The 15,233-nt window shown below is 41.7% G+C and overlaps 1 protein-coding gene across 4 annotated transcripts in view; it reads left to right on the top strand.

The window, feature by feature from the left end:
* The window catches only part of ERC2 (ELKS/RAB6-interacting/CAST family member 2), a 907,860-nt gene that overhangs the window by 720,229 nt on the left and 172,398 nt on the right, over window positions 1-15,233 (top strand). For all 4 annotated transcript variants that reach the window (XM_032868346.1, XM_032868345.1, XM_032868344.1 and 1 more), the window contains one exon: window positions 7,325-7,459. In XM_032868346.1, the coding sequence (XP_032724237.1) occupies window positions 7,325-7,459 (135 nt within the window). The remainder of the gene's footprint in view (window positions 1-7,324; window positions 7,460-15,233) is intronic.

Genomic DNA, 15,233 nt, shown 5'->3' with positions numbered 1-15,233 from the left:
CAGAAACAGAATTAGTGCCAGGCCTCTGTTACTCCCCTAAGAAAGACAAGAGCTCTGTCTCCCCAGGTAATGAGAAATCTCAAGAGCTATCCATGGAAAGGCCTGGTGGTCACCAGAATGTTAGTCCTGTGCAAAAGTTGGACAGATAGAGGCTTATTAATCATTCGCTGGGATTCTCATAAAAACAGACCCAGAGACAAAGATTTGGTGCAGATAGTTTCTTTGGGAGGTGATCCCAAGAAGCATGGTGAAAAAATTGAGAAGTGAGACAGGAAGTGAAAATGCCCCAAAAAGTGCATTAATATGTGCTTTCCTGCTTTTATCAGCCAGGGCTGCTCTCTGCTAAGGACTTACTGGGAGATACTAAAACACCATAGGGTGGTCCCACCAAAGGACGGGGACACTAGTTATTTATCCATCACTTCCTTCCTCCCTCATAGATTGAGCATTATTCTGAGGATGTGAGTGCCCTGTTACCTGGCCAGACCTGCACCTGTGGCCAGAGGAAGACCTTAGGCAGAGAGGTCCATGGATTTGAGGTGGGAAGACAGCAGCACATCCAGGACTGTCCATTTAAGCTGCACCTGACTTTTAGGATAGAACAAGAAGATATGGGACGGGCACTGACATTCTCTATACTAATTAAAAATAAAATAACATCAGGGTATTTAATGACTAGATAACAAAAATAGCTTCTGAAGTCTCCATAGTGACCTACTACTTTTCCATTTATAAATAAAGACTGAGGGGAGGCCTTCAACAAAGTTGGGAGCCAGGGGGTTGGCAGGAAGGACCAATCAGCTGAATGAGTTGAAGTCTATCAGACCAGTTTTCAAGGGACTGATGTTGTAGCAACAGATTATGTAGACTGTTGTAGTTTCGCATCTTCCCAGAGATGTTGTAGTTTGACATGTATGAGCATATGACTATGGCTCTGTCTTAAATTCCTTCCAAAATGTCCCAAGTTGATAATGGCTTTTAAGAAATAATGAAGTATCATCTCAAATGTTTCCTGCTCTCCTCACTTCCTATATAGGAATGAAGAAAGCAACACACATACATACATGCACACACATAGACACAAACACATCCCTCACAGCTGGGATTCCAGTTCCTCCACTGATCTGTTTTTCCTCTCAAGGTGAATTTACCATGAATCTCTCCAGCCTACACTTCTTTATACCCATAACTGTGCCAACTTTTTTTTTTTTAATATTTTATTTGAGAGAGAGAGAGAGAAAGAAGATAGTGACAGAGATAGCAAGAGAGCACACAAGCCAGGAGGAGAGGGATAAGCAGGCTCCCGCTGAGCAGGGAACCCCATGCAGGGCTGGATCCCAGAAGTCTGGAATCATGACCTGACCCAAAGGCAGATGCTCCACTGACTGAGCCACCCAGGCGCCCGCCAACTTTTAAGTCTTAGCTCAATGCATCTGACCCTTGGAGCCTTATTTGATGCCCTTGCCCTCAGCTGGACAGGACTTTTCTTGCCTCCGGGCTTTTATGTAAACAATCCCTTCACTTTTATTTTCCTTCCCATACTGTGTCATAGTGAGCCCTTTAATTCCTCACGTCTTGTTTAGCTTTGCTTTGTCCCCAGTCTCTGGCCCAGGACCTTACCCTTCACATCACTATCATAGGACTCTGGAGTCAGAAACCTGGGTTTCAGTCCTGTTCTCCCACTCACCAACTGAGCAGGCATGGGCTTGGTTTTCTCATCTGTAAAAGGAGGCTTGTAAGAATAGCTATTTCAAAAGCAAAGAGTCAACAAAAGCATACCAGCCAAACACCTGGCACATCACTGTTCTTGTCTTTAGGGTTATAGAAGGTTGGTAAGTTTTGAATGAATTTCTGCGCAATGTCCAGGGTAGAAGCCTTTCCATCATTGATTCTTGCTTAATCCTATAACGTTCTCCAATGCAGCATACTCCCCTAATAGCTTCTTCATCCTCCTGCTTCATTTTGTCCTCCAGGAGTGACCCAAGCATTGGAACCCAGATCCCACTCAATTATGATTCATTGCCACGTGGGCCGCTGGATATACAGGAAATCCCTCTCCTCCTCACTGTCCAGTTGTTGTCTGGTTTCCCCATCTTTTGCTCTGAGACAAGAACTGTTGACCTTGCTCTGATTTGGCAGAAACAAGACCAGTAGAAGAGTTCTGGACTATTTCAGATTTCCCTGGCAGGAAAGAGGGAGAAAAGAAACTCTGATAGAAGAAAGTGTAATTGCTATTGTATGGTATTATCTCCATATCCCATAGCAACAAATCTTATTATATTTTTTTCTTATTTAAACCATATTCATGAAGGTTTTATTGTTAACTTGATCCAGATGACTGATCAAAGCATAGTTCATTATTGCCACCTTGCTAAAATATTTTTAAAGGCAGTTTTAATATTACACTTTTATAGCTACATATTGCCATTAAGCTATTGAGTCTATTACTAGTCAATCAAGGATTTTCATTTTGTTTCAAGAGTTCCTTGGATAAACTCTTCAGAAATGTCAAAGAGATGGAGTATATGGCACCTTTTCACAGATGGTGTTCATCAGGGATTTTAGTTAATGGATAAAGTTTCAGTTTTCCATGGTTGACTTTTGGTGCTAACAAAAGTGTTCCAAAGGCCCCTGCTCTTCTTAAGTCTAAGGGATGGTAAGGAAATGAATCCCATAACACCACCAAACCTTTTATTCTTAATGAGGTAAGGAACCAGGGACATGGAATATTTCACGAGTTCCATTCTACTAAAGAATGGAATATATCTTGAAGAAAACCAATTCAATTTTTCCAGCAGCTCCAAAACTATACATTTAACCTGCTCTCCCACTCCCAAGAACAGCAACCAAAGACAAATCCACAGTAGGAAGGGTTAAACTGTCCCACGAAGAGTTATATACTCAACTGGCTCATCATAACGGCTAATGATGTACTTTTCCCTTTCATCTGTTCTAAAGTATTTTATTCATTCCTTCATACATCTGTTCATTTATTTGACACACATTTACTTACTACTTATGTATGCACCAGACTCTGTGAGTACAAGGGTGATTCAGACATAGTGCTTCCCTCAAGAGAATTTCAACCTAGTGGTGGAGAAAGCCAAGAAAGCAGGTGATTATGTACCTTTCATTGGGATAAGTGTTGTGATGGAAGGGGGCTTGCCTGGAGGTGGGCACAGGGTCCTGGGGAAGGCAGTGGAAGAACACCTAATCCCTTCTGAGGCAGGATCAGGAAAGGTGTTTCTGAGGTGATGGTGTTGACGATGAAATGGGTATAACTCGGGTGAAGGGAGAGAGGATGAAGAACATGACAGGAACAGGGAATAGAACATCCCAGGCATAGGAACAGGGAGCATTAGAGGTGAGTTTAGGAGGTGGACAGCAAGGAAATGCCCTGCAAGAGCTCTATAAGTCTGGAGAAGCTGGGGCTCTTTTCCTGAGGGCAGTGGGAGTCTCTGAGGAGCTGGATGTCAGGGACTAACAGGGGTCTGATGTCACCCCAGCTATAGATTGTGTTTAGTGGGAGGCCAGAGTGCGGCAAGAGAGCTGTTAACGGAGTCTTTCGCCCTAGAGAAATAAGGTGGCGCCTGGAAGAAAGAGGAAGTGGAAAATGAAATCTGATTAGAGATGTCTCAGCAGTCATGACATAATATAGTAAAATGAATATAACACAGTTAGCCAAAGGCAAACGTGTCAGGTCAGCCATTTGGTAGACACTGAAAAGGAAATAAAAATGGGCTTCAGCGCATTGCTAAGTGAGTTCTTGAGTTCCCAAGTGTAGTGCTGTGGAAAGCTCTCCTTCTCTCTAACTCCATATTAGTTTTCCTGGGACCCCAGTTATGACTGCCCAGAAGAGCTGCTATTTGAGGCTTTGGGGTAGGCACCTTGTGTAGATGTCAACCACACGACTACAGGGATATGAACCATTGTACACGGAGTCACCTGTTCAGTGTACAAATGCTATCCTTGTTACAAATTTCCGCAGTTTTTCTTCCATTTATCTTCAAGGAGTGATATTCATGGCTTCTTATCCTTGGTATGTTAGGAAACCAATATAATTGGGTGGGGAGGAGAATAGGTAAAGATGATTTTAAAAAGTAATAATTTAAGAGAGATCCATTTTTCAATTTGACCATTAAGGAGGCTGGATTGGTCAAACTTTTTTTTTAGAGAAGGGAAAACTAGCAACCAGCCTGTAAGACATCGGTCACAGTTTAGGGGATATGTTACAAGCAAGATAAATAAAAATGGTCTAGAGTATCAGGCCAAACTCTCATTATTCATCTCTGTTTCACACTCTTCTCTTCCAATCCAGACTAATCAAAAGAAGCCTCTTCCGCTCACAATTGCTATGTGTACATTTCCCCCAGATCTGGTATTCACATGAACAACATGGTTTATTTATATTTCAGCACCAAATTGGAAAGATGACATCATTCCTTTACAGTCTTTATCCCATGACATGCCTATTCTCCAACACCTCATTTCAGCAGACACATTTAGGACTGCATATAGCATCTTATTTAGCTTGTACATTCTTTTATGGGATACAGTTCAAAGGTAGGGAACTTTAGGCTTGTTGCTGGTAAGAAAATAATCTCATAAAATCACAGGAGCTTCCCCAAAGGATAAGGACATCATGATGTTTACAATAGCAGAGTTATTATTTGTTCATTTAGGCTTCGTCGTTCAGTCTTGGGTGAGCCCCTTCCTTCTTGACCATAGCGGGTCTTACAGCTCCCTTCAGGCTCTCCGAATTCTATTAGAAGAAACAATTTCAGATTTATTAGTTCATGAGCTCAAAAGGACAAACTCCTGACAATACTGGAGTTTTAGGTGTGAACACTGAATTCAGAATCTTTGCACAAGGGCAGGCTGAATGAGGGGACTCTTGAGTACTTGATCGGCAACAGCTCCCATGACCTGCTCTTTCTCACAAGCTGTAACTTGTCTGTTGGGTCTTCTGACACTTTAAATGGGCAAGAGAAGGATGAAACTGCTCTCAGCTGCCAAAGGTTGCTTGGGATTTTTTCTTTAATTGTTAGGTGGATCTTTCTATTTTTATTGTTTTTATCCATATACTTGCATTTTTTATACCCACTGTGGGGACTTTCAAATATTGTACACATTTCACAAAATGGAGTCCATTATGAGACAACCTCTGGCAGATTGAATTGGGATATGAAGTGTTTCTAATACTTAGCAGAACCAAAGCATCTATAGGAACACTGTTTCTACCTGATTAGCTCTTTGCCTTTTCTGCTGACAGCATGGCAAAGAGAAAAGGCTTGAGATTGAGAATTGGAAGACCCCAGAAATTTCCATGTTCTGTGGAAAGAAGGAGACTCTGGGGCTGAAATCTCTGCCTTCATTTTCTGCAAGGGAGGATAGTAATTATTCCTCCCAGGAAAGGTTTTTTTTTAAGATTTTATTTATTTTATTTGACAGATAGAGATCACAAGTAGGCAGAGAGGCAGGCAGAGAGAGAGGGAGGAGGAAGCAGGCGCCCTGCCAAGCAGAGACCCCGATGCGGGGCTCGATCCCAGGACCCTGGGATCATGACCCGAGCCGAAGGCAGAGGCCTTAACCCACCGAGCCACCCAGGCGCCCCTCCCAGGAAAGTTTTGAAGATAATTTAGATTGTATGTGAAACATACATACTACAGGAATGTACTGTTAGGTCCAGAATTATTATCAGAGTATTATTTATGTTACACAATAAAATTCCAACCTGTTGGAGGCTCTTCAGCCTTTGATTTCCAGCTTACTTGAAGTGCTGATGGCTCACTGTCATCTCATTCCACCAGTGGGAAGGTTGTAGCAACTCATGAGACGTCCTCAACTCTCAGTGACATTCCCTGGCTGAGAACAAATGTGCAGTTGCCTCTAGGATGGCAGCATCCCTCAGAATTCTGGCACTTCCTTCTTTTAGTGCCCTCACTGCAGCAGCATGCACAGTGCATTTACGTCTACTAGGCCCTGTTAGATTCTGGGGAGAGGCAGGTGAAAGAAGCAGCCTCAAGTCTACCAACAGTAGGATAGATAGATCTGAGGTTACATATGATAAGCAGGAGGTGTGCATGTCCTGGCATCAGGGGTGGGATCAGGAAAAATTTCCTAGAGGAAAAAAATCCTGAATTAACCAGACACAGAAGGGAGAGGTGAGGGATAGTGGTTGGGGGAAGTACCGCAGGCAGAGGAGACATGTAAAGAAGGAGAGTTTTCTTACTGTAAACATAGCAAAATTAATAATAATAACAGTTTTTTATTTTTATGGTAACATTTGAAGCCCATCAGATCCCTTGCTCCTCACGGTGACCCCAAGGAGAGAGGCACCATTACTCCCATTGTATAGTTCAGGAAATTAAAGCTTACAAATAGTTACCCCTCAAAAGATCACGTAACCCGCAAAGAGGTAGAGCAGGACTTGAATCCAGACAGTCTTCTCTCCAAATAAGCGTGTGTACGCTGCATTTCCTCCTTTTCCGGGTACTCTCTACATTGCCTGGCTTTCCGCGCTGGATATTTTTTTCTGCTTTTCCCCCTTGTCTTCAGTCATTTTTCTAGATTCTGTGACCTTGTTCAGTCAACTCATTGCTGGTCTGTTTCTTGCCTTACCTAACAAAACAATACAATTGTTTGTCCTGGGAATATAAGCCATGACACCTCGTTGCCTGGTGTGACACAATGGGACATAAGTGACAGTGATCAGCTCTTTCACACCAACTCTGCTCCTTTTGCTCAGTTTCCCTAAAGGGCACCATCAGCTAAATTGTCCACAAAGAGCCCCTTCCCTAGAAGCCGTTGGAGTTACAAACCTCCTCCATTGCTACTTTTGCATTTGGTAGTTTTTGAATGGATTCCTCTGCTTTGTCTCGTAAGACCATTACTCATCTGTAGTTTTGTGTCTCCACTTGGCTCTCTCTCATCTTCTCTGTCCGGGACTTCCTTCTCTTGCTTGCTCTAGAGTGTAGGATGTGATTGTCTGCAGTTTGTGATTGCAAGTTTATCTGGATATGTGTGATTGCTTGATAATGTAAAACGGAGCACTTTGGGTGTATTTCCATTTTTCCCCCCTTTTAAATCACCTGGTTGGGGGGGGGGGGAGTACATTTATCTCAGGTAGGCTCAAGAACATCGTAGCTTCAAGGATGTGACGAAGCCTCTTTTACCAAATGGCATGGTGCATTCTTTATTGAGTTTCAATTGGACTAAAAATGAAAACTTCTGGAGCCCTGTAGGTACTATAATTATGCCCTGAATCTCTTTGGCTGGTCTTCCAGCTCCTAATGGAGTCTTCTCTGGTTTTTGTTCGGCGCAGACCCAGAATAGAATGAAGCTGATGGCAGACAACTATGATGAGGACCACCACCATTACCACCACCACCACCACCACCACCACCACCGATCTCCTGGGAGGTCGCAACATTCCAATCACAGGCCCTCTCCCGACCAGGTCAGTTTCATTGCCGCTTACCTCCAGGACCCCTTTTACCCTTTGGATATTTTAAGATAAAATAAATAATCCTCAAGAAATAATAAACAGCATAAAGTGATACGTCCTTTGAACTGAAACTAATAGCTTTGGTATTTATTTCCATCACTCAAGGAGTCTAAATGTTTTCCTTTCTCCTTCCTCTTTAAGGTTTTGTCTGTTCTTGTTTATGTTATGCATTTTCTTTCCTCCCCTCCTTTCTACTTTCATAGATACGAAGTCTATTGCTGGCTCGGTATCTAATGGTGGGTTACTTTGGAATGTCTCTTTCAGAATTTTAAGAGAAAGCACTTTGTTTCCATGAGCTTGGCAACCAGAGAAGCCTTGAGTTTGCTGAGCACTTTCCTAGAAAATTCCTTAGTGATGCAAATTAACAGTGGGGTAAAACAACATGAAGAGAAATCAGTTTTGCTTGCATTTTATCTGGTTAAGTCAAGGGGTCTGGTTTATTTGATTTGGATCCTATCTTCTCTCTTGACTAAAGCAAGTGAAAAGATGGATCGACAAAAACAAAAATCTCCTGTAGTTTTCAATAATACGTGCTTTCACCCACCAAATATAAAAACTGTTGATAGTGTGTAGGATTAAAACTCCTAAAGGTGAATGTCATGGAAATTATGAAATTAAATGCAAACTAGCAGGTTAATATAGTCAATATTAGAAGTATTTCCTCCTTTATTATACTGTGAGCTTCTTGTGTGTGTTATCCTAGTATAACTTATAAATTTCAGAGGGATGGGGCCATAGATAAGGAATAGAATCATCTGGATAAGTGTGAATGCCTTTGTTATATATTTCTGGGTATGTGAGGGAGGAGGGCTTACTGGAATTACCTGTGTGAAGAGAGGTTTAACCGTGGAGGAGGAGGTATTTATTGTGCTCCTAAGATGTTTTTCAGATGGCTCTGTTTCCTATGCACCTCATGTCACTAGTATCCCAAAGAAGAAGTTAAGATGGCAAGTCTCCAAGATGTTCTACCAGGAGTACAACTCCGGGGGAGCCATTTATATAGTATGCAACATAAGAAGTGCTCCCTGGAGCTCCACAGTGAAGTAGCTCCAACCTGAAGGCCCTCAGCCCCGACACCCAGCTTTTCCCGGCTCTGTACTGGGAAGCATTTGCCCTCAGAGACCCCAACACTGCAGGTGTTCTTCTAGGACGTCTAGTTTTCTGAAGCCAGGGGCAGAAAGTCACCAATTCTTATTATTAGCTCTCAAAATGGTTCTTAATTTGGCGATCAGCAAAGTAGAGAGAGATATAAATTTCATGTCATTATCTTGTCTGCCTGTGGTTCTGCTTTGATTTAGCTTTTTTTTTTCAAATCTCTTCTCTTGCCATCACCACCTCTCCACACTCATCCATCCTAGTATACCCGGTATCTTACTATCTGAACATCTTCATTCTTGTTCTTGGTCCCTGCCTTTTGGCACACTGCCCTTTGCTCCTAGACCTTCTCCTAGGAAGGGTAAATGTGAAGTTTTATTGGTGCTAGGCTTTCCCCTGGAGGGATAGGAGCAGAGAGGCAGAATGAAGGATTTGGAGCCCAACTAGGGGAGGGATTCACACAAGGACCTCCTGAGATAACAAACGGGTTTGTTTAATCACAGAAACACATATGCCAATATGTCCTGCTAGAAACTGGATACCAGATCAAATTTATCTGCCTGGTAAATTATATTTCTCACAAAATCTAGTCTCTTGCTACTTTTCCAGAGATCATTATTAAACACAAAATAGAGGTCTTCCTGTTTTGGTTGACCCTCTTATGTTTGTCTACCAACACTAGCAGTTGTCATAGGGCAGAAATCATTGCTCAGGGGAAATGCCCTTCCCAGAAGAGTTAGCCTTGAGAAGTATCTGGCTGAGATGTGTCATCAGGACCTCTAATAATACCTTTGTGATTGCTACTGTTGGGAGGATGGTGATGGTCTTCCACTTTCACATCCTTCATTCCAGTGACACTCTAAGCAACCCATTGACGTAGAGGCAGATAACCTCATCCTCTTCTACAAATGAGAAATTCAGGCCCTGGGAGGGGTGGTGGTGGACTGATCTGAGTCCTGCTTCTGGTTATTTGCTCACTCAACTAATACTTGGAGCACATATTCCATGCCAGCCACTACATTGGCCTTGGGAAAGAACATGATGGACAAGATAGACCCCAGCCTTCAGGAAGTTTGCTGTCTAATCTGAAGACAAAAATTCAAGACTTGTTCAGTTTTTTCCTGGATCGTGTCAATCAAAAATGACATTGAAAAGGTGACTTAACTAGGGGCCCGTGACTTAGGAACTTACTCTACAGTGAAGTTCACCTTGAAAGTGACATACCGTTGACCAGAAGGATAACTGTGGTTTTAAATTGGAGTCAGCAAAGCTATAAGTCTTCCTTGCTACACTCTTTCAATTAGAGAAAATAGAATTGACTAAGAAGACCTGCATGAGTAGGTTGACTCCATTGATGGAAAAGGCTGGGCTGGTGACCTTTTTGACTTAGATTGTCAGGTCTAGGACATCCATACCCTCCGTTATAATCACCAACAGCTCATAAATTGTTATAAAACTAAGTTCCAGAATGTCACAGTCATCGGAAGACTGGGAAATCTTTCCCAGGTGATTACAAACTCTATATATAATTGTGAAAGCATATATTCTGATATGTGTGGAGTGGAGCTACTTCTCAGGAGAAAGTGACAGCCTTATGGTGACAGCATAAAGTCTGAAAAATGGATTGATTTGGATGGGATTTAAACTAAATGTCCATAGTGTACCTGTGTTAACTGACTTAAAGGGGAAAGGTCTCTTCCAAGGGATTTCTGATTTCCTTCCCATGAATCTTCCAGCTCTGACTTTTCCTGTGGCCTGAGGGTTGACCAACCAACCCTCTTCTGGAAGACGGACTACAAAATGTTGCCATTGTCTCTTGAGCTTTATTAAAAGATCAGAACACATGAAAATAAAGAAATATAAGAAAACCAGTCACTTTGCTACTTTTCCAGAGAAATTCATTTTTCCTTAGGAAATTCAATTTAAGTATTACTGGGCCCTTGAAGAGTTAGATTCTTTTTCCATTTCTTCCCTGTCCTGTTCTCCTTCACTATGAGTTTGCTTTCTCCTCAGGAGAAACTAAATCTAAGGGTTATAAGTCTAGACGAGCATTTCCCAAAGTAACTTTTGGAACATTAGTCCCAGGAGGAAAGTCTTAAAACAAAGATTCAGTGAATAAAGAATTTTGGGAAAATGCTGCATATTATAAGTCAATCTTAGAGAGTCTTGGTGCAATTAGCAGATCAAAGGATCTAAAAAGTCATATAAGAAAGAAAGCTCTCCAATTTTACTTAACCCAGCATTTCCCAGACTTATTTGATCATAGAATCTTTTTTTTTTCTTTTCTTTTCTAGAAACATCTGTGCTCTGAGAAATACTGTTCTCAGAGTATGAGGTGAAGAAAGAGACTACCTGCTTTAAAACATAGCTAATCCAGTTTCCAGCAGTGTTTTTCATCAGAAGGTGGAGTGTTGAGGCAATTTCTGCTATGCCCTGCATAGCAGAAAATGAGATTGCCTCTTTCATTCATTTCTTGGGATACCATTTTGAAGGCTATAATGTCTGAGAATGAGTCATCCCACCAAAAACTCAGTGGATCTGAACTAAGGAAACCATTAAAAGAGTGAGGACACAGGAAAGTGAGGATAATTGTAAATACACAGACCCTCAGAAATTTAAAATGAGTGTGATGAGGGGAACGGACAATCTGGAGAACACATAAGAGAAGTCAGCGGGATGTGGCAGTCCAACAGTCTAGACTCTTACCTGAGAAAGGAGCAGATGTGATACTTGGAGGCCTATGACCCCATTATGGCCACAGCCATTCCAATGTCCAAGTAGATCATTCAGACAAATCCTTGTAATAATACTTTAGGAAACTTTTCAAACCAAGAGGTGGGCACAGATGTTTCCAGGGGGAGACAACAAACAATTCCCATGACACAAGCTACTGATAAGCTGCTTTGAGGAATAACAAAGACCAGAGAATAAATGGAACATGCTGGAACCACACTCGTGATTTTATTTTCAGTAAAGTGACCAAGATTGATTTTAGAAAAGCTAAGTGGAAACTCAACTTCTCCTAAATGCCCTCTGTACTTGTCACCGATGTCTGTTATTTTTTCAAAGGAGCATCTTTCTTTGTCATATCAATTATGCCAAATCTTTTCATTATTTTCCAGGCATCATATGATTTTTATAGTCCCTAGAAAAATTGCACTTTATTAATCTCCTACTGGCTTCCAGGTATGAAGAAAAGCATACCATCAGAGTGAACTCCACACTCCAGCCAACTCAAAATGCCAGGCCTTGTTCGGGCTGCCCTTGGGCATCCAAGACTGACACTTCTTCGCCCGGGTCTTAGGGTGCGCTTTGGGTCTTTAAGGACCTAGATCTCACTGTTTTTTTGTGCAAAATGTGCTTCCATTTGTTAAAGCATCTGCCACTCTGATTCTAATTTGTAGGGGCCTAACTGGCAAAATTCTAAACATTTTTGTCTGGAAACCTCAGATCGTGGGCACCTTCCAAGCCCAGAACTTGCATCTCTTCTTTCTCCCTCGTTTTTGAATGGAAGTGCTCACTCACAGCATTGAGAAGCTCAAAAGACTTTTGACTACTTCAAAGACTTTCAGATCCTGTTTAAAATTTAAATTTCATACTCCTCTTATAGAAATCCTATTTCTAAAGGAGGGCTACATAGTCCAGGAGCGTGGGAGCTTAGTACTTACTAAATTATTATGGGAATAGCTGGCTGAATTTTTTGTTGTATTCATACTCCATTACATATTGTAAGGCACATTCACACCCGTCTGGCTCATAGTAGGCACTCGATAAATGTCTGCTGAAGGAGCTGTTCCCTAAGTACCTTTGGGGAATAGTTTAGACAGATGGAAGGACCCCCATTGTACATGTAAAGAAACTGAATCTCGGAGATGTTGTTAATCATTCAGAATCACACACCTGAGAACTGACAGACCCACGATGAGGTCCTGAATCTCTGAGTGCTGTACATTGTCGGCAAACCTCTTAGGATGTCAGGATGGATGTATTTACACAACCACATGTATTAAATATGGTTGCATGGCTATAATGTCAACTTTTTCTAGAGTGCATATGTATGGTCCCCTTTCCCATTGAATTATAGTAAATTTTATCCTATTTGGATGTATTTTCCAAAGTTGAAAAAAAGTCATCTCCTCAGTTCTCTTTCCATTTCCCCCAACTCTCATTGTCTTTATTTACATTCTTCTGTTATGTGACTTTATCCTTTCATTTCCTCCCATTTCACTTGTTCCTCTTTACTCTTTGATAAATCCTTTATTATAGTTCTCACATTTAACTAACTGAATTTATTTATTTATTTATTTATTTATTTTACTAATGAAGTACTGTATGGTGTTCCCCTTTACTCTTTATTCTTGCTAAACCTGTGCCAGTGAAAAATGCAGCTTTCTGCAATTTCCCCGCTGCCATGGAATTACCAGAGTGAGAGCATGGCACAGAGGGGGAGGGGAAGTGCTCCAGGTTACAGAGGGCCCTTAGTAGTGGACTCCCAAGGCCCACAGCCCCTTGCTCACTCACAAAGGAGTCTGTACATACTGGTCCTAGGACAAGCCAGGCTCTCAGATCAAAGCAGAGGATGCCTCTCAGGGCCAGGGGCTGCTATCAGATCTGCCAGGGCTTGGGGCATACTTTAAGGTAGTGACCTTACTGTGACAGAAGCTGGATTTTCCATTTTGCATCCTTAACTTTAGGGTGACTGCTCTGTTAATCTGTTCCCAGAAACTTGGTTGCCTTAGTCCTGAATATTGCTTACTCCACTTGGCCATTTCCAGAATTTGCCTGCAGATGTAAATAGTGAACTTCGGTTCTTTCTTTGTTGCTCCTGGTTGCTGGGTGGTCTTGGCACATGTTGGCTCTCCGCTAAGACTGGTTTTTGCATGACTAGACATATTTCAGAACACTAAATGGCCACTTTGAATTTCTGCTGAAAATTCCCATTGAATTTTACTTGAGACACGTGTCATTTTCCCATAAACCATCAAATGACTTGGTCACTAAGGAACCTAGATGTGGCCTTCTTTTCAAGCTGTGTATATGGGGTAGATACACAGATTGTGTTTTAGGACATTGTGAAATGATCTCAGTGATCCCACTGAGGTTGACTGCCACCTGTGCTCTGCTTCACAGAGGCTGCAACCCTTGCTACCTTAGTTTTGAGATTTCTGGTCTCCAAACATCTCCCCTCTTCCCTCTTCTTACAGACGAAAAGACTCTAAGATAGCTCAAGATAAAAATGGGGTTCTTACCTCTTGCCCCTTCACCTCTGTCCATGCTACATACACCTGAGACTTAGGTACCTGCTCTCAGATAGAATTAGTGAGTGTCCTGCAGAGCCTTTCCATAGGAGGGGAATGTCTAGCTACCCCTATAGTTAGGTCCTCATTGAGGTGGTAGCTAGAGGCTGATGACAACATTTCTAAACCCCAGCTGTTTCTTAGTCCCAGATCTGTGGGGTTAAAGTCCCCTGCTCTTCCCCCTCCACCTCCTCCTTCTCCCAGAGGCCTGCATTTTATGTTTGGTCAGCAAGGAGTTCGTAGAGTCTCATTGTCCACCAGGGGAACGAAGCTGTCACAGCAACCCCTCCCTAGGTCCTGTTACTTCTCAAAAAGCCAACTCAAGGCCCTTGGATTCCCCACTTGCCCACAGTCCCTCTCTGTGAAATGGTAGACGGGGTCTGTGATTGATGCCCTGCTTGCCTTGTACTTTCACCAACAGATTAGCCAAAGTGCAGCCCTTTGAATTCTAACAAACAGACAAGGGGTTTAACTTGCTCCATTGGCCTCTGAAGATGGATTCTGTATATAGAGTTGTTATTCCTAGCTTTTGCTTAGGGAGGAAAAAAAAGAATTTATTTTATGTTTTGAGGTTAAATGAATGTGGGATAAATGTATACATAGTGTCCCGTGTGTATATATGTATGTATCGCTATATGTCAGACGAACTGAGGACTTTTCCACATATGGAAGAATTTCGCAAGATCATGTTTAACTGGAAATTTCTCTCCTTAACTTCCCCTGAGTACATGTTTGAATATACATTATATATACATATATATGTGTGTGTGTAAATACATTAAATATGTTTTCATGTTTCCTACATAGAAGAAAAATTAACTACCATCTATCAGAGCTTACTAAAGTGCAGTTACAGAACAACAGAGAAAAGCACAAATTTTGAGTCCCCTCTGACAGTAACCTAATAAGAAAAGTTACACGTCTTCAGTTTTTAATATCAGTTTCCCACCCAAGCTAGTATGTCTGAAGCTGGCCTGATTAAGAAGCGATTAGGTTTTTTACACTGCAAGCCTAATTTCCTGGCCCACTTCTTAGATAAGGCCTTGGGTTTTGGTTTCATGTAGGGATGAAGGCTTCAAATTCAAAAACCCATGAAGAAGGCTTCTGTTGGGTTGAAGTTGATTGGATGGGAGAAGGGTTCAGAGATTTCAGCTGTCCCCACTGTTGGGCTGGTCCTCTCACAATTGGAGCCAAAGATATCCTGCGATGCATTTTGAATTAAATTTTGTGAGCCATTTGTCTCTTTCTTTTTTTGGAAAAAAAAAAAGATTATTAGAAATTAAAATTGAGATATAACACATATAACATTTTATTAGTTTTAGGCATATAATATA

The sequence above is a fragment of the Lontra canadensis genome, unplaced genomic scaffold (genome assembly GCF_010015895.1).
Source record: "Lontra canadensis isolate GAN:19392208 unplaced genomic scaffold, GSC_riverotter_1.0 scaffold35, whole genome shotgun sequence".
NCBI classification, from domain to species: domain Eukaryota; kingdom Metazoa; phylum Chordata; class Mammalia; order Carnivora; family Mustelidae; genus Lontra; species Lontra canadensis.
The sequence above is the reverse complement of the archived record's forward strand: the minus strand, read 5'-3'. Positions and strand labels throughout refer to the sequence as shown.